Source organism: Phocoena phocoena, chromosome 15, assembly GCF_963924675.1.
Source record: "Phocoena phocoena chromosome 15, mPhoPho1.1, whole genome shotgun sequence".
Classification (NCBI taxonomy): Eukaryota; Metazoa; Chordata; class Mammalia; order Artiodactyla; family Phocoenidae; genus Phocoena; species Phocoena phocoena.
In genome coordinates, this window is record NC_089233.1 from 36,536,326 (window position 1) to 36,553,472 (window position 17,147).

Consider the following 17,147-nt stretch of genomic DNA (forward strand, 5'->3'; position numbering starts at 1 on the left):
GAAGGCGGAGTGGCCAGGGGCAGGCCTTCTCCCTTCCCCAAAGTCCTCCTTCCTCCAGATGGCCTCCTTTCCCACCCTGCCCTCGGCGTGGGCTCCACCTGCACACTGTGTGTTTGACAGTCAATAATGGCTTCTCTGTGGCCAGAGCCTGACAGGAACTCCATCATCCTTTATGATGGCTACTCAATCTCCCTTCCTTGGATGTACTTAAATCTGTTCAACCAATCCCATGTTGAAGATTATTTAGGTTGCATCCAATTTTTTTTTTGCCACTTTAGTCCTTTTTCCTTTCTTTTTTTTTTTAAGGGTTTGTTGTTGTTGTTTTGGCTGCGCCGTGCGGCTTGCGGGATCTTGGTTCCCCAACCAGGGATCGAACCCACACCTTCGGCAGTGAAACCTCGGAGTCCTAACCACTGGACTGCCAGGGAATTCCCTTCAGTCCTTTTTCAATGACACCCTTTTTTGCTTAGCTCATTGGAAGTGATAACATCTGTGAAAACATTTTCAGTGGCTATTGGTATTTTCTAATACAATTCAAATCCGTGCAATGCTATGAAGATTAGTGTCCTTGTACCACCTAAGTCCACGCCCCACTCCACCTGTGGTCCAGCTTCCTCACTTGGGAGGACCCTGGTGCCGTCCATTCGCAGGTATATAATGAGCACCTACTCTGTGTCAGGGACACAAAGCGATTGATCATGCTGTGCTCCTCTCCCATCCAGATGCATGGCACCTTGTCCAAGGACAGTCCTCCCCAATAAAGGGCACCGTCCTTTCCAGCCTCCTTCAGGACCTTGTCCACAGCCATCCCCTCTCTTGATACTGGCCGTTCCATCTCTCCCACTATGCCAGCTCAGACTCTACAACCTACAGGGGATGTTAAACCAAACAGAGCTCAGCTTTGGGGTCAGCTGAGTTGAATCCCAACTCTGCATTGTTCAGCTGGTGACTCTCTGTGGCTCAGTTTCCTCATCTGTAAATGGGGACACTAATTGTCTCTGCCTCTCAGGGTTGTCCTGTGATTCTGACAAGGTAATGCAGGTAAGGAGCAGCACTCAGTGCCTAGATGCTTACTGAGTGCCCAGTAAACCAAGGCAACCGGGCAAGTATTGCACCAGGCAGCCTACGGCTGGACAGAGCAGTGTTTTCTCATTCTGGCCAGTGAACCACATACACTGAATGTTTCTGGGTGGTAAAGCAGGATTTGTGATCTTCCGTCAAATCCAGTTTTTCCCAGTCCCAGTGTCACAAAACTGAGTGGGAAGACACAGGGAGGAAGGTGCTGCTCCCCTCCTGGCTAGTGGGTGCGCCAGGCAGGAACACTGCATATCCTGCCCTCGTGGGCCATGGCCCCTGCCCTCCAGGGGTTCCCAGGCCAGCCAAGACCAAAGAACAGGCTGAAGGTAAACAATCAGGGCCTTAAGGGTACTGAGGTTATTGGCTTTACCTCATGGGTTTGGGGGTGAGGGGGGTCCAGAGTAGACATTATGGAGATTTGGGGCCCAAGAGAGGAGCAGGGATTTGACACGCTAGGAGTTGGAGGTCTGGATCGCCTGTCACAGGGTAAGCGCTCAGGAAGCTGGGGCCTGCTATTCTGTCACCTGGCCCTAGTGAAAGTAATAAGGAGAAACATACACCTACTCTATGAACTGGCAATTCCACTCCTAGGTATATACCCAAGAGAAATGAGGGCCCACATCCACAAATGAGTGTGTAGGAACAAGAACCTTCATAGGGACATTATTTACAATAGCTCCAAACTGGAAGCGACCCAAATGTCCATCACCTGGAGAAAAATCAGGGGAGTATATTCTTACAATGACCCATGTGGCAATTAAAAAAAAAAACAGAAGAATGGATTTCACAGATATTATGTTGATCCAAAAGAAGCAAGACTCAGAGGAGTACACAGGGTAAGCTCCTGTAAGACGGTCTAGAACAGGCAAAGGAGGCTATGACTCTATGGTGACAGAAGTCAGAAAAGCAGTTCGGGGAAGGGTACCGCTATGGACTGGATAGTGACTTGAGGGAACTTTCTGGAGTGATGGAAATATTCTATACCTTGATCTGGGGTATGTTTTTATATACATATATAAATTTATTTATTGTTGGCTGCGTTGGGTCTTGGTTACTGCGTTGGGGCTTTCTCTAGTTGTGTCGAGCAGGGGCTACTCTTCATTGCGGTGCGTGGGCTTCTCATTGCGGTGGCTTCTCTTGTTGCAGAGCACAGGCTCTAGGCACGCAGGCTCAGTAGTTGTGGCGCACGGGCTTAGTTGCTCTGCGGCATGTGGGATCTTCCCGTACTAGGGCTCGAACCCGTGTCCCCTGAATTGGCAGGTGGATTCTTAACCACTGAGCCACCAGGGAAGTCCTGGGCTATGTTTACACATGCATAACAGGGATGTAAAAATTCCATCAAGCTGTACACTTCAAATTTATGCAATTTACTGTATGTTACGCCTCCATAAAAGTTAATAATACCTAATAATGATGATAATAGCGACCAATTGTTGAGTGCTGTGTTCTAGGCACTACTGCCCTTCTCTTAGACCCTAAAGCCACTGTCTTATAATTACTCGTCCACACGACCACCAAGGCACAAGGAAAGCGTTTTTGCGAACGACTGGAAATGAGAACGCGACGCTTGTTGGGAAGGAGCCTGCGGCTGGCTCTCAGGAATGGCCGTAGTCGGCCCACGCGCAGACACTATCCGGAGTGTGTCCACGGCAGAGGGCACAGCCCAGCCCCGCCCTGGCAAAGGTGCGGACGTGACTCCGGCCTAAAAGGGGACCGCGGCCCCCTCTCCTGCCGCGGTGCTGCGGTGAGCCCCGCCGGCAATATCGGAGACAAGCCAGCCAATCAGCAGCCGGCTCGGCCGGTTGGGGGCGGGTGGGGGGGGGGTCACTGGATTAAGGGCCTCCGTCACCTAGGCTGACCAAGAGCCTCCAATGGGCGAGCTGCCCCGCAGCAGCCAATGAACGGCAGGCTGACGTCCTGCGCCGACTCTCCAGCTCCTCCGCTGAATTTCCGCAGTGAGCGTCCCACGCAGAATGCCGGTTGGCTCCCTGCCAGCCAATCACCGGGGCGCCTAGGGCCTGACAGCCAATAGCTGCCTGCCTGCCCGCGCCGGACCGCGAAGGTTGGCGCTGCGCTCCTTCAGCCCGCGGGAGGCGGGGGCGGATTGGCGCAGGCGGTGTCCAATGGGCGGCAAGTGCGAGGCGCGTGGCCAATGAGTGAGCCGGGGGCGGGGCGGGGGCGGTGGCGGGCGGCTGCGAGGAAGAGCTGGCGGTCGGTGGCGGCGGCGGCGGCGGCGGCGGCGGCGGCGACGGGCCATGGCGGAGGTGGAGGCCGGCGGCGGCGAGGGCCGCTGCGTGCGGCTGAATGCCAAGCGGGCCCAGGAGCTGCTGGCCGACGTGGACACGGTGCTGTTCGACTGCGACGGCGTGCTGTGGCGCGGTGAGACGGCGGTCTCCGGCGCGCCCGAGACCCTGACGGCGCTGCGGGCCCGCGGCAAGCGCCTCGGCTTCATTACCAACAACAGCAGCAAGACCCGCGAGGCCTACGCCGAGAAGCTGCGGCGCCTGGGCTTCGGCGGCCCGACGGGGCCCGGCGCCGGCAGCGAGGTCTTCGGCACGGCCTACTGTACCGCGCTCTACCTGCGCCAGCGCCTGACCGGTCCGCCGACCCCCAAGGCCTACGTGCTGGGCAGCGTGGCCCTGGCCAACGAGCTGGAGGCCGTGGGCGTCTCCTGCGTGGGCGTGGGGCCCGAGCCGCTGCAGGGCGACGGCCCCAGCGCCTGGCTGGATGAGCCCCTGGAGCCTGATGTGCGCGCCGTCGTGGTGGGCTTCGACCCACACTTCAGCTACATGAAGCTCACGAAGGCCGTGCGCTACCTGCAGCAGCCCGGCTGCCTGCTCGTGGGCACCAACATGGACAACCGGCTCCCACTCGAGAACGGCCGCTTCATCGCGGGTCCGTGCGCCCCGGGGGAGGGAGGCTGGAGGGCGAGCGACGGGTCCCTCCCGGCCTCTGACCCCCGGCACTCTCCTCCTTTTCTTCTCCGCCCCGCAGGTACCGGCTGTCTGGTCCGAGCCGTGGAGATGGCCGCGCAGCGCCAAGCCGACGTCATAGGGAAGCCCAGCCGCTTCATCTTCGACTGCGTGTCCCAGGAATATGGCATCAACCCGGAGCGCACCATCATGGTGGGTGATCGCCTGGACACAGACATCCTCCTGGGCGTCACTTGTGGTCTGAAGACCATCCTGACCCTCACTGGGGTCTCCACTCTGCGGGATGTGAAGAGTAATCAGGAAAGTGACTGCCTGTCTAAGAAGAAAATGGTCCCTGACTTCTATGTTGACAGCATAGCCGACCTTTTGCCTGCCCTTCAAGGTTAAAGATTTAGTGTCTTTAATCTCCAGAATAAAAAAAATTGAAAATCACCCAAATTAATAGGTGGGGCTTAAGCATCACTCAGCTAGGTGGCTTCAAGTTTGCTTACTTGGAGTTAAGCAAAGGTACTAGTTGTTAACCTTGTAAGTAAATGTTTGGGGGGTTGCATTTTTACAAATGCTTATATTTTAAGATGCACTTTTAAGCTTGGAGGGCATTGTGGGGGTCCTGGGCCTTAGGTGCCAATTGGTCTCGCAGTTGGGTTCAGCATATGTCTAGGATTCAGGTAACCTTGGGGCCTGCTAATGGGACTGAGGTGGGTCTTGGGATGTCATGTATTTTATTGAAAATTTCAGGGATCCTGGGGAGGAGGAGCTGATTATTTTGACTGTTGTGAGAAACCCAGGGCCCCGTCTGTGTGGTCATCAGCAGAGGAGCCTACTGCTGCCTCAGCCCCTCACCTGCAGGTTGGGAGTGGAGGAAAGGGCTGGTCTCAGGTGGTGTCTCCCTGTCCATGGGGTGTGGGGTGCTGCCCTCACCACCACCCCACACTTCCTTAAAAACCACTCTGATGTCACAATTGAGTGTATGTTCCGTTTCAGATACCCAGGGCTGCAACTCCTCATGCACGATTGTGCAGTTCTGTAAACTCAGCCTGGCTAAACCTCATCTTTTCCAAATGTGCATATAAACCCAGGTGACTTGGACTGAGCATATTGTTTGCTGAGCGCCAGGAGGGTATGAATGCCTTCGTTGAACTCTGGGCTGCCGTGCAGGGAGCTCAGAGCAGCATTGGTACCAAAAGCTTTTTTAACTTTTGAACAACTTTGTCAAGTGGTGGAATTGAACCGTAAGCGTGTCGATTAATAGCTGTGCTCTGTCTTGTAGGGAAAATCCCACTGAAGAAGTCTCCGTGCCCCGCAGCCAGCAGTATGGCCAAAGGCATGTGCTGGCTAAGGAATACTTGTCACCCAAGGCTCCCTCTGGGTAGAGGAGGAAAGAGGTGTCCCTCAAAACAGGAAGTCCTTTTACAGAGCATCCAGTCTTTTTCTGTCTTGGTTGGGATGGGTGTCATATGTCAATGGTCCATGAGGCCACCTATTTTGACCCTGGAGTCCCTTGTCAGTTGCCATCTGGAGGACTGGAAGGGTCCACTGGCTAGCCAAGGGTTTTTGGCAGGGGGCCGTGCCTTTTCTGCCTGTTCCCTAAGTTGCTGACCGTTGAGAATACGCCTGATAAGCAGACTCTCTGGCCGCGCTTGTAGGGTAGGGCCTGGGAAGCTGTTCCTTTTGGCCGACTCCTTCCTGGCGCCTCGCCCTGCACCCAGTGGCATCTGCCCAGATCCTGTGACTTTTCTCCTAGCCCCAGGGTCACAGTGCTCCTTCATTAACTCTCGTAAGAGTGCTCAGAGCAATAAAGGGTGTCCTGAGCCTCCAGCTCCCCCCAGGCCTGGGTGTCTGGGGTTCGGACTCTGCCGTGGGCAACACGAGGGCAGCGGGCGCCTGTGAGGTTGGTGGTGCTGACGTTGGCTCTGCGAGGTCGGCTCAAGGTGGGTCAGGATATTGAGCAGGCCTGTCAGGGCGTTGTCACCCACACCAGGAACACGCGGCAGGTGCAGCAGCCAGCAACACCTCCCTTTTCTGCTGGGCGGCGGCCCGGGAGCCCTGTGCATCATGTCTACACCCCATTGCACTGTATGAACCCAAAGGTATATTAAATTCTCAAACCCTAGCTGACTCTGGTGTTCCTCGCTCTCGCCTAGACAGCAGCCTTCACACAGGGTGCAGCTGTCTCATCACAGCTGGGCAGTGGAAAGGGCAGCAGGGCCGGGTACACTGAGTACAAGGCCATTCTGGGATTCCAATTCCAGAGTTGGGACGCTGACCACAGCAACTCCACCCCATTTCAGGCCCACCGCAGGGAGTCAGGTTCTGAAGAATCAGGAAAAACAAGGGACAAAAACAGTATGAAAGGGCCGTGGGGTGAAGCTGGTTAAGGAATGCACTTCCTGAAAGCTGCCAGTGCTGAGGGCCACTAACTGTTGGGATCCACAGCATCAAGCAGCTAGAAATGCATGGCACCAGTCAGAGAAAGCCACGCTGGGCAGGGCAGGGGTCAGTGGACATGAGGCTGACCTAACCATCCTGGGGCGTGCAGGAGATTTCAGGAAGCTGTCCTCACCGCAGTGGAGCCTCCTGGAAGCCATACTGGTCTCAGGCAGGCACCTACCTGGGGGGGTGCCCTGTGTTGGTGGGGGCTGGGAAGCAGCTGGGAGCAGCTGGGGTGCATGGGGAGGAAAGGGAAGTGGCACAGAGTCCCATGCCTGTCATTCATGAAACAGGCACTTGTTAATGGTCTGCTGCGTGCCAGGCCCTGTACCCAGTCCTGGGAGTGTAGAGGTAACCCGAGAGACTAGAAACAGGCTTCTTTAGGAAAAATTAAATCTGCCCCCAACTAGACTCCCTATATAAAGTCGGCCAGGCCTGAGCTGCTCTCTGTGCCAGCCGCTGGGTCCTGACTTCCACAGTGGCCACGCTCTCATGACCTCCCGTGACCATGTGTGCTCTGGTCTGCACAGGCCAGGTGTTGGGAGAGCCAGGCACAGTGACGAGCAGCCTCCCCAGGTGACCTGTCTCTGACCCGGATATCAGGTAGCCGGGCTGGGGAGGAGGCAGGGGGGTCAGGAGGGGAAGGGGCCAGGTCGATTGTTTGACTCATCGGAGGTGTCCTGAGGTTTCCCAGGCTGCAGCAGACAATCAGCGCATTGTCACCAGGGCTGCATCATGGAGCAGGGGAGCTGCCGGGCCGAGAGACCCGGGTCTGGACCTGTCGTGGTGAGTGCCTCCCACCACTCGGTGCCCTCTCCTTGGACAAAGACCCAGGGCCTGGCCTGCAGGGGCAGGAGAAGCGTCCACCTCCCATACCTCCTCAGCCCCTTCCTTCCCTGAGCCAGCCTGTTGCCTGGTCTCTACTCCAGGCCCCACTGACTGCAATGTGCCTCCACGTGAAGACCAAGCCCTGCCACGGGGGCTGGAGAGCTCCTGGCCTGCTACTGCTGCTGCTGGCACTGGCCACCACTGGGGCTGTGGCTGGAGGGCTTCTTGGCTTCGCTCACAGCTCTCTCAAGGTGAGGCCCCCTCAGGACCCGGGCAGGGCACAGACAGTGGGGAGGAGGAGGAGAGACCAGCATAGCCCACACTTACAGTGGAGCCAGGGCTCGGAGCAGACAGCAGGAGGACCAGAGGGGTGGCGGGGTTAGAAGCCTCGCAGCAGGGCTGGGGGAGTGTTGGGGTCTGCTCCAGCCTGGCCAGCTGAGCTCCTGCTTCCCACTCTTAGCCACTGCTGCAGACGCTCCGTCTGACCCTCCCGAGCTCCAGGGTACCCTGGTCCAACCAAACCGAACAGGTGGACGTGGCCCAGAACGTGGCAACCATCAGGGTGACTCCAACTCAGAGCAACCACAGCTGGGCAGTGCTGTTCGACGGGCAGAGCGTGAGTGGCCTGGGGAGGGGGGTGGGGGCAGGGGTGGATGTTCAGGTGGCCCTGCCTCACCTGCCTGCCTTCCCAGGGTTGTGTCTGTTACCGCCCCTCAGAGCACCCGGCCTGCTTCCTCCGCCTGATGGAACCCCGAGACCGCGAGACCCTGCAGCTGCTGGTGAACACCTCTTGGGTAAGGAGCCTCCGGCCAGGGGCCAGACAAAGGGTCCTGTGTGTGGCCTGGGCCCGGGGCAGGATGGGGCTCCAGTTTCAGGGGAACAGAAGCTCTATCTTCCTTTGGTTGAGGCTGCTGACAAGAGCCAGGGCAGGGCTGGCACAATGCCAGCATGTCCAGGGACATGTGGGCCCAACCCAGCCAGGGGCAGTGCGAGTGTCCTTCTCTGCAGCCCCAAGGGACTCGCAGCCCCAGCCAGGACACCCACTATGCCCAGGAGCTGCTGGCAGTGCTTGGGAGCTGTGAGGTGGACCCTGCCCAGGTGGGGGCTTCTGTGCGGAACCTTTGTGCAAAGACCCCCATTTACTGGGCCCGACGAGCAGAGAGTGAGTTGGGGCAGGCTGTGCGGAGGGGCCTGGGTTCCCGCAGGACAGTCGGTGGCGGGGTGGGGAAGGAGTCCTTTAGGGATCATGGAGGCCCCTCCCCCCAGGGCCCCAGAGGCAGCGGCTGATCTACCTATGCATCGACATCTGCTTCCCAAGCAACATCTGTATGTCCGTCTGCTTTTATTACCTCCCGGACTAAGCCCTTGCAGCGCAGCCCCTCAGGCCAGCCAGGTGGCTGGCGCGATCACCAGTCCATGGAGGGTAGCCGCTGGCGGGGCTAATAAACAACTCCACCTGGCCATGACGGTGTCCTCTGTGGCCTCGGGACACGAAACAGTGGCAGGGAGGGGAAGGAGGAGGCACTGGCTTGGGGGTGGGCACCAGCCTCGGATCCCCCTCAGCGGCCCTAGGCCCTGTGGGTCCAGAATTTCTGAAGGGGATGCAAGCTGCCTAGGTTGGGCCTCCTGAGCCTCCTCACATCCATGTAAGCAGCCGGGGCTCAGAGAGTCCCTGGATGGACCAGCCTGGCCAGTCTAGTCTGGCCAGGGACCAGGGTAGGTCAGTCAGGTCCAGCGAGCCTAGGATGGTAGAGACCAGCCATGGGGTGTCACTCTGATCTGGGCAGCTGGACAGACACATCCAGCTGGTGCCGCCTGGACAGCTGCCTGCAATCCTGAGGGGACACAGGTTAGCCCAGCACACTGTCATTGAAGGCCAAGCAGACAACAGCTTTCTGGTGGCCGCCGTACTCTCTCTTGATCTCTCCCGTCTCCACACACCAGAGCCGGGCCAGGTTGTCAGAGGAAGCTGCAAGGAGGGAGAACATGGGTGGCGGCTCAGAGTGCAGCCCCAGGCCGGGCCAACGGGCGCGGGGAGGCACGGCAGGCAGGCGGGGCTCACCGGTGACTATGTACTGGGAGTCCCCCGAGAAGGCGCAGCCCCACATCCAGCCTCGGGACGACTCTCCAGGGTTGCTGCTCTTGATGCTCAGCTCCGTCATCAGGGAGAAGTTGGACGTCCTCCAAATCTTGCATGTCTGGTCGGCCGAGCAGGTGGCGAGGAGCCTGGGGGTGGGTGTGAGCGTGGCAGGGGTGTCATCAACGGCCACTCCCATCCTGTACCCCCTTGCCGTCCTCCAAGCAGGCCCAACGCATTAGGCCCCCAGCCTCAGGCACACTGCTTCCTCCCCGCAGCCATGCAAGGGCTCCCGGCCCCCCAGGCCCTGCACACACGTGGAGTCTGGGCTGAAGCGGCACTGCAGGGCGTAGCGGGTGTGTGCTGGGATCTTGGTCTTGGGGATGAGCTGTGTCACCTCGTCACCAATGCCCCCAGTCAGGTTCCAGACATAGCAGTTCCCCTGTGGTGTAGGAGGGAAGTCATGGGAGGCCCGGAGCCTCCGGTCTGACAGGTGGGGAAGGATGCCCTGGCAGCAAGACCTAGATCCAGGGGCTGCCATCCTGGGGTCCAGGGGACATGTGACAGGCACATCTGGCCCTGCCTGCAAGGAGCACCTGGGTGACCTGGCCCCAACCAAGGGCCATACCTGATGAGCTGAGGGCAGGAGGCCATGCCTGGCCTTCCTGAAGGATGCCGCTGGCCAACAAGAATGTGAAGAACAAGATGAGAGGAGGGCACCCAGATAGAGGGAACAGCAGGGCAAAGGCTTGGAAGTGGGCGGTCTGGGGATGTCGGGAACAACTGATTTGCTGAGACTGAATGGACGTTAAAGGAAGAAAATGAGGCTGGATAGGAGTCCAGGGGTCAAATCACAGTGTCCTGAGGCCCTGGTAAGGAGCCTAGAGCATCTTGCAGTTCACCCAGGGGAAGGATGCAGTCAGGCTGGTACTGCTGAAGGATGCTCTGGCAGTCGAGGGAAAATGGGTTAGGGGCAGGGGGAGGTCACAGAGGAAGGAAGGAGGTCAGAGAGGCTGCAACCACTGTCGGGAGAGACGAGGGAAACTTGGATCAGGAGGAGACAGGGTGGAGAAAGAAACGGACAACTGGAAAGACTCTGGAGATGGAGGTGACTGGACTGCTGGGTGGGCTATGGCAGGTAGCGAGAGGTAGCATCAGGAGTGACACCCAAGTTTCTGGCTTTGGTGGCTGGGTCAGAGCTGGAGTCCAGGATGGGGAAGCAGGACTGGGGGGGGAGGGGAGGGGCCAGAGGGACATCTGGGGAATAAGCCCACCTTCAGGGAATAAGGGAGGTAAGGGGCTGGGAGCCGAGCTGCACACCCGTCCCTGGGACTCACAGTGCTATTGACCGCGGCCATGTAGCTAGCATCCGGGTCGATGTGGGCCGATGTGATAGAGACCTCAGGCTCCGGGATCAGCTGCTCGTTGTGGTCAGTTTTCAAGTCCCAGATGTGGATGGCGCCACTCTGGTCACCCACAATGAGTTCTGCCTGAGGTGCAGGGGAGGTGAGGTGGGGCAGGACCCCTGCCCTCCAAAGCCCCAGGGTGCCCAGCCCTGTGCTTCCCCCTCACCTGGTTGGGGTGCAGGCACACACAGTTAATGGGCGCATTCACCTGGAAGATCCGCTGACACTGCAGGTTCCGGGACCTTCGAGGTGGGGGACACACTCTGTCTATAGTGGATGCCATTGGTACTCCACCGAAAGGCCCTTTCCTTGGCCACTTATCTTGTCACTCTACAATGGGAGCTATCCCATAGGAAATACTTGGGAGGTTTGGCCCTCCCCAGGGGCAGCTTGAAGCCAATAACTGACTCAGAGGGGCATAAAGGGTGGCCCCTTGCCTCAAGGCGGGGCTCATTGTTTGATGCAGTTCATTCCAGAGCTGCCTGTTGGATCAGGCTGAGGCTCTGCTCGTCTCTGTGGGTCTTCATCCCTGCCCTATCTTTCCTCACTTGGCCCTCAATAAGTCACCTGCACAGAAAACCCCATCTCAGCCTCTGCTTGGAGGGGACCTGACCTAAGACAGTCTCCCAGCCTGACCCTCACCCCCACACACCCAGGCAGCAGACCCCTCCTGCCCAGTGCCCCACACCTGAGGTCCCAGATCCGGGCAGTGCAGTCCTCCCCACCAGTGTACATCCAGCGGCCGTCCTCGTGGAAGCCCACAGACGCGATGTTCTTGTTGACCCCGTCATAGCTGATGATGGGGTTGGGGTTATTGGAGTTGAGATCATACATGCGAATGTGCTGGTAACCTAGGGGCACAGGCCAAACTGAAGTGTGGCTGCGCCTAGATGGACCTATGAGAAATCAGGGGTTGGGGTCGAGGGTACAGGTACCTGCAGCAGCAATCATGCTGCGGTCAGGTGTGATCTCCAGCGCGTTCACCTGCTAGGTCTGTTAAGGAGGATGACAAACAGAGCCCATCCTTCCCACCGGAGGCCTTTGCCCAGACTTATCCCTACCAGGCATCCTGCCCAGCACCACCTGCCCCAACTCCACAGTGGAGGATACGGAGTCCTGGTGCTGCACCGTTCGCGTACAGATCCCGCTGTGGGCCTGCCAGAACCGCACCGTGTGGTCATAGCCTGCAGTGGCCAAGATGACGGGGTCACTGCCCACCGTACCTGGAGACGTGTTCATGGTGTGGCTGCTTGAAAGACTCGGATCTACACAGGGCCCTAGGTCTGACAGGCAGGGGTCAGAGATCAGAGCATCCGGAGAAGAGAGAGGAGTGCAGTGTTTAGAGAATACCCTCTATGTCCTAAACAGATTACAACAGATTACTCGGTGCTAAAAAATAAAATCATCCCCATTTTAGATGTGGGGAAACTGAGGCTCAGAGAGTTTCAGGGATACGCGTGACACCCGGCGAAGGACAGCGCCGAGCTCCAAGGCGCATGCTCCGTTCCCCGCCCCAAGAACCCTGCCGGAATGCCACCCTACCCGCGGCCGGCAGGGGGCAGTCACGTCCGGGGCGCCACTCCGCCGCAGGGCCGGGCCGCGCAAGCGCAGCGAAGCGGGCAGGCCCGAGGGAAAAGCCTGAATGCTACGGCTGCGCATGCGTAGCAGGCCGGTGGCTGGACCTGATGGGCGGGGGCGCTTTCTGGCTGGACCCTCGAGCTTCCCGGCGCTCCGTCGACCACCCTGACTCCGTCCCGCTGAGCCAGCTTCCTCCGGGCGCGCTCTCCCGGCCACTGAAAGCCGCTTTCCAGCCCTCGCCCCGCGGCCTCCGTACCTTACTTGCTGCTCTGCGTTCCGCCGCGGTCCAGGACGCCTAGCGGAGCCGGAGCAAGTCGATAGAGGCCGAGGCTGAGCGTAGAGTTATCGATGGGCCATTAGGGCGACACCAAGGGGCGTAAGGGGAGAAGGGACGGGGGACGAGACTAGAGTTCTGGGGCAGGGGCTCCTCAATACGGGCCTCTGCGGTATCGGGCGGCGCCGGTGGACGAAAGCAGCGACCCCAGCCTTTTCCCTACTCGGGCTCCTCACCCTTCTGGGACCCATTCTCCAGGCCGGGTTGCACCATCGACTCCCTCCCATCCATCCCCTGATTCCCACGCGGGGCTAGGATTCCCAGGTAAATTACAGGACATCCAGTTGCATTTGAATTCAGATAAACAACATGTTTTGTTTTGCTAAGTATAAGTATATCCCAAATATTGCATGGGATATACTTATACTAAAAAGTTCTTCGTCGCCTAGGTGAAATTCAAGTGTAGCTAGTTGTCCTGTGGTTTTATTTGCTAGATCAGGCAACCCTACTCTGGTCCCTTTCAGGACTGTCCAGCCAGGGTCTGACCCTCGGGTCCCCTCACTAATCCCAGTGACCCCTCAAAAACTGGGGTCCCTCTTGCCGCTTTTTCCATCCAGCCTTCCCACACTCTACACACGTGGCCTCATCCTCGAAAGAGTCCTTGAGACAGGCTCTCCCATGGTTTCTTCCCACTATGCTTATAAATGCAGCTCCACCCCCCTTCCTTCCTCAGGCCCCTTGATCAAGGCCATGTCCCCTGCCTATCCACCCAGGCCCTGGGTCCCGGGAACCTTCTTTCCTGTACCTTCCCCACCTCCCCTCTTTCCTTCCCCTCAGCATTTCAACACCATAAAACAACTCAAAACTCCTTCCAGCCTGCTCTCTTTCAAAGATCTGTTCTCACTTCTCACTCACTGCTTGACCCTGTCATGTCTTTTACTCCCAGCTCTCCAGTGAAAATTTCACGAGGTCCCTGGCCATCTCACATTGCCAAACCCAGTGGATACTTTTCCTTCTGCATCTCGCCACATCTGTCTGCACAGTGGCTGACAGCACTGCTCCTAGAAAACTCCTGTGACCGCCACCCAGCTTCTTGCCCTGCACTCAGTCTCTTACTCTGCCTTCCCCTAAAGGCTGGTGGCCTCCAGAGTTCCTGTCTCCACACTATCCCTGGGGGCTCTTGCCCACTCTTCAGGGCTTTCAGTGCCATCCCTGGTCCGGGGCCTTTCCACCCTGTCTCCAGCTCACATCCGGCTCCCTGTTTGACATTTTCCATTGAAGGCCCCATGGACACCACTTTCCACGGCCAAGACAGTTCATGATCGACCTGCCCCCAAAGGCTTCCCCTTCTGTGTGCAGTGCCCACCCATGTATGACAGTGAGGCAAGATGGGCCACCACTCCCTCTCCCGGAACAGCCTCCCCACACCCACTCCTGCCCCCTCCAGGCTGTCCTTCACATTACAGAGTGGTCTTCTAAAAACCTAAGTCTGACCCCTGTTAGAAGCCTGCAGGGGTCCCCCGTTACCCTCCAGACTCCTGGGCCAGACTCCTGGGCCCAGCCAACCCTGTGGCTTCTCCTTCTCTCCACTCCACAAGCCATGAGTAAACAACAGTCTGAGAATTCACTACACCTTCTCTTTGAATGCTTGCCCACACCTAGGATGTTTCACCTCTACCTCTTCAACTGCTGAACTGTTTTTTTCAGGACTTTTCATAGCATTTTGAGAGCTTATTCTGTGTGGGGGGCTATACTGGGTGTTTTGTTTTAATTGAGGTGAAACTCACAATACATGAAAGTAACCATTTTTAACTGAACAATTCAGTGGCACTTAGTACCTTCACAGTTGTGCAAACACCACTTCTATCTAGTTTCAGAATATTTCCATCATCCCCAAAGAACCCCATCTCCCCCACCGCCAGTTAAGCACTCACTCGCCATCCCCCCACCCCACCTCCCCTCAGCCCCTGGCAACCAGTAATCTGCTTTCTGTCTCTATGGATTTACCTTTTCTGGACATTTCATATAAATGAAATCCTACAACAGACCTTTTGTGTCTGGCTTTTTTCACTGGGCATAACATTTTCAAGGTTCATCCAGGTTGTAGCCTGTGTCAGTACTTCATTCCTTTTTATGGCTGAATAATATTCCATTGTGTGGATGGACCCCATTTTATTTATCCATTCATCTGTTCATTGATGGAAACTTGAGTTGTTTCCACTCCTTAGCTATTACAAATGAAATTTTCTGTACAAGTATCTCTTTGAGTACACGTTTTAATTTTTCTTGGGTATATACTAGGAGTGGAATTGCTGCATCGTGTGGTAATTCCATGTTTAACTTTTCGAGGAACCGCCAAACTATGCTGAGCGTTTTACCCACATTCTGCATTGGGTCCTCGCAATAACCCTGCCAAGGAGGAACCACCCCCTATTTTGGAGGCAAGAAAACTGAGGCTCAGAGACGTAGAGTCATGTATCCAAGGGCACATGGCTAGAACATGGCAGAACCCATCCTGCTGGGCTCATCCCTCCCCTGATCTCCCCCCTTCTGGCTGAGGTGACTACTTCCCAGGCAACCTCCGCACCTCATACATCCTCTTCATCTTCCTCTCTACGTAGAGGAGCTCCCCAGGGCAGCTCCACCAGGCTCAGAGGCAGCTCTGGGGAGTGGCAGTTGGATATGTGGGCTTGGAAGCCTGGGAGAGGAATAGCCCTGTGAACCCTAGCACCTGAAGGATGTCCGGAGCAGGATAAACCCTGAGAGCCTGAGAGCGAGAGAGAGAGGTGAGAGCAAAGGAGGGCTGGAAGACTCAGCCAGATGTCTGTGGGGTATCTGTGGCCCAGGGGGGCAAGTCCAGAGCTGGATAAACCCTGAGAGCCTGAGAGCGGGAGAGAGAGGTGAGAGCAAAGGAGGGCTGGAAGACTCAGCCAGATGTCTGTGGGGTATCTGTGGCCCAGGGGGGCAAGTCCTGAGCTGTCTGCCTTTTTGTGGGGACTCTGGGTGGAGGGCTGCACATGTCCCATGCCTATGGGTAACTGAGAGATCAGGCCAGGCTCCATGCCCAGCCTGAGCAGCCCCAGCATCTCTGCTGGGCAGGAAGGGGAGATAGGACCATGGTTGTTGATCCCTTCTTATGTACCAAGCATCAGCTGAGCACTTTACAGAGGTGGCATCTTTGAGAAGATGGAAACCTTGGCAGCTATCATGCTTCATGCTCCCAGCAGCCCGTGAGGAGGGTACATTCGTCATCCCCAGTTTATACTTAAGGGGCTGGGCATCAGGGCTCTGGGGGGCTGGGAGGGGTACCAGGGAGTCCCTGAGCGGGCGCACATCTGGTGGACAGGAGCAGGGGTTGCGCTGCTGCCAGGGGAAGGGGGAGGTTGCTGTGCAGCTGGGAAGGGGGCCAGCCCAGGCTGCAGTGAAGCAGCAGCCAGCTCTACTCCAGGCTGAGCCTCAGCAATTCTGCTGGCTCAGCGGCCCCTCCTCCTGGGATCGTCCTCGGAGGCCTGACTTCCTGGAGGGCTGCCCAAGTCCCACGCCTCTGCATCCTCATACCCCCAGCCAGAGTAGATGGCCTGCTGTGCTGCCCCCGTCCCCAGGCTGGGGGAACCCCAGGAAGATTCACATCTCTGTTTCCAGATGGACCCTCCCATCAGCCTTGGACTGCAGGCAGAGCTGCTGACCCATTTTCCAGATGAGGCAGCTGAGCTTAGGGAGCTTGTCCCAGGTTCACTGGGCTGGTGGGTAGCGGGTCTAGAACTCCTGACTCCTCCTAGAGCGTTAGCCTCACTTACCAGGATGAATCTAGTAGACTCTGTACAGCTTTCTTCCCAGGTCTGTCCTCCAGAAGGTGGACCCCACAGTAAGTTGCCCAAGCCTAGGTCTGAGGAGTGACTAAGGGCTACCTGCTTGTTGGGTAGAGTTGGAGCTGGAGCTGGAAGTGGGCAGAGAACGGAGGTGAGGCAGCTGGAGGCAGGGGCCAGTTCATTTCCCAGAGCTATGCGATAATTCAAAACTAGAACTTGGCCTTTCAGTTCATGATGAAGGTGTATTTGTCAAGGTAGGATGACAGAATATATTTTATTTAATACATTATTAGCATGATTTATAACATTTGAATACTTAGACATTTGGTGTGTGGGCCTCTGTTTGTACTCTTGCCCCAGGCCCTGAAAACGTTAGGCTCAGGCCAGAGTGGTTTGCCTTAGCCAGCCAAAACATGAAAATAACGGTAAGGATAATAACGATCTTTTTTTTTTTTTGTAGTGTTTCCTGTGTGCTAGGCACACTGCTTGGCTCTGCAGACACGAAGATGAATAAAATGCAGCTGCTACCCAGATGGCCCAGGTAGGAAGGCCCAAGAATATCACAATATCCACAGAAGCTATTTGCTGAGAACTTACTAAGTTCTGTGAGGTGCTTTATGAATAGCATCACAGTTAATCCTCAAATAATCTACTGGGAGGTATCATTCCCCCATTTTATGGAGGGGGAACTGAGACCCAGAAAGACAAAGTGACTGGAAAAACAAACCTGGTAAG

At 56.9% G+C, this 17,147-nt stretch overlaps 3 protein-coding genes across 5 annotated transcripts; 2 read left to right on the forward strand and 1 right to left on the reverse strand.

The window, feature by feature from the left end:
* The first annotated feature begins 3,262 nt into the window (after positions 1 to 3,262).
* On the forward strand, positions 3,263 to 6,128 carry PGP (phosphoglycolate phosphatase). The gene is made up of 2 exons (XM_065892962.1): positions 3,263 to 3,972; positions 4,072 to 6,128. The coding sequence occupies exons 1-2, from the start codon at positions 3,333 to 3,335 to the stop codon at positions 4,395 to 4,397; spliced, it is 966 nt and encodes a 321-aa protein (XP_065749034.1). The 5' UTR covers positions 3,263 to 3,332; the 3' UTR covers positions 4,398 to 6,128.
* A 1,047-nt stretch (positions 6,129 to 7,175) lies between these two features.
* Positions 7,176 to 8,629, forward strand: BRICD5 (BRICHOS domain containing 5). Its single transcript, XM_065893231.1, has 6 exons — positions 7,176 to 7,226; positions 7,370 to 7,519; positions 7,729 to 7,884; positions 7,961 to 8,062; positions 8,277 to 8,430; positions 8,535 to 8,629. Exons 1-6 carry the CDS (start codon positions 7,176 to 7,178, stop codon positions 8,627 to 8,629), a joined length of 708 nt encoding a protein of 235 aa, XP_065749303.1.
* Positions 8,630 to 8,909: 280 nt separating this feature from the next.
* On the reverse strand, positions 8,910 to 12,059 carry MLST8 (MTOR associated protein, LST8 homolog). Of its 3 annotated transcripts, none has more exons than XM_065892269.1 (8): positions 11,862 to 12,059; positions 11,687 to 11,738; positions 11,440 to 11,602; positions 10,918 to 10,993; positions 10,683 to 10,835; positions 9,663 to 9,787; positions 9,331 to 9,494; positions 8,910 to 9,237 (listed from the first exon to the last, which is right to left on the reverse strand). In XM_065892269.1, the coding sequence occupies exons 1-8, from the start codon at positions 11,988 to 11,990 to the stop codon at positions 9,119 to 9,121; spliced, it is 981 nt and encodes a 326-aa protein (XP_065748341.1). In that variant the 5' UTR covers positions 11,991 to 12,059; the 3' UTR covers positions 8,910 to 9,118. The 3 variants fall into 3 exon arrangements, with proteins under 3 accessions (XP_065748341.1, XP_065748342.1, XP_065748339.1); XM_065892270.1 differs by having other exon boundaries at positions 9,119 to 9,237; positions 11,687 to 11,735; positions 11,862 to 11,990; XM_065892267.1 differs by having other exon boundaries at positions 9,119 to 9,237; positions 11,440 to 11,620; positions 11,862 to 11,990.
* Positions 12,060 to 17,147: the final 5,088 nt, after the last annotated feature.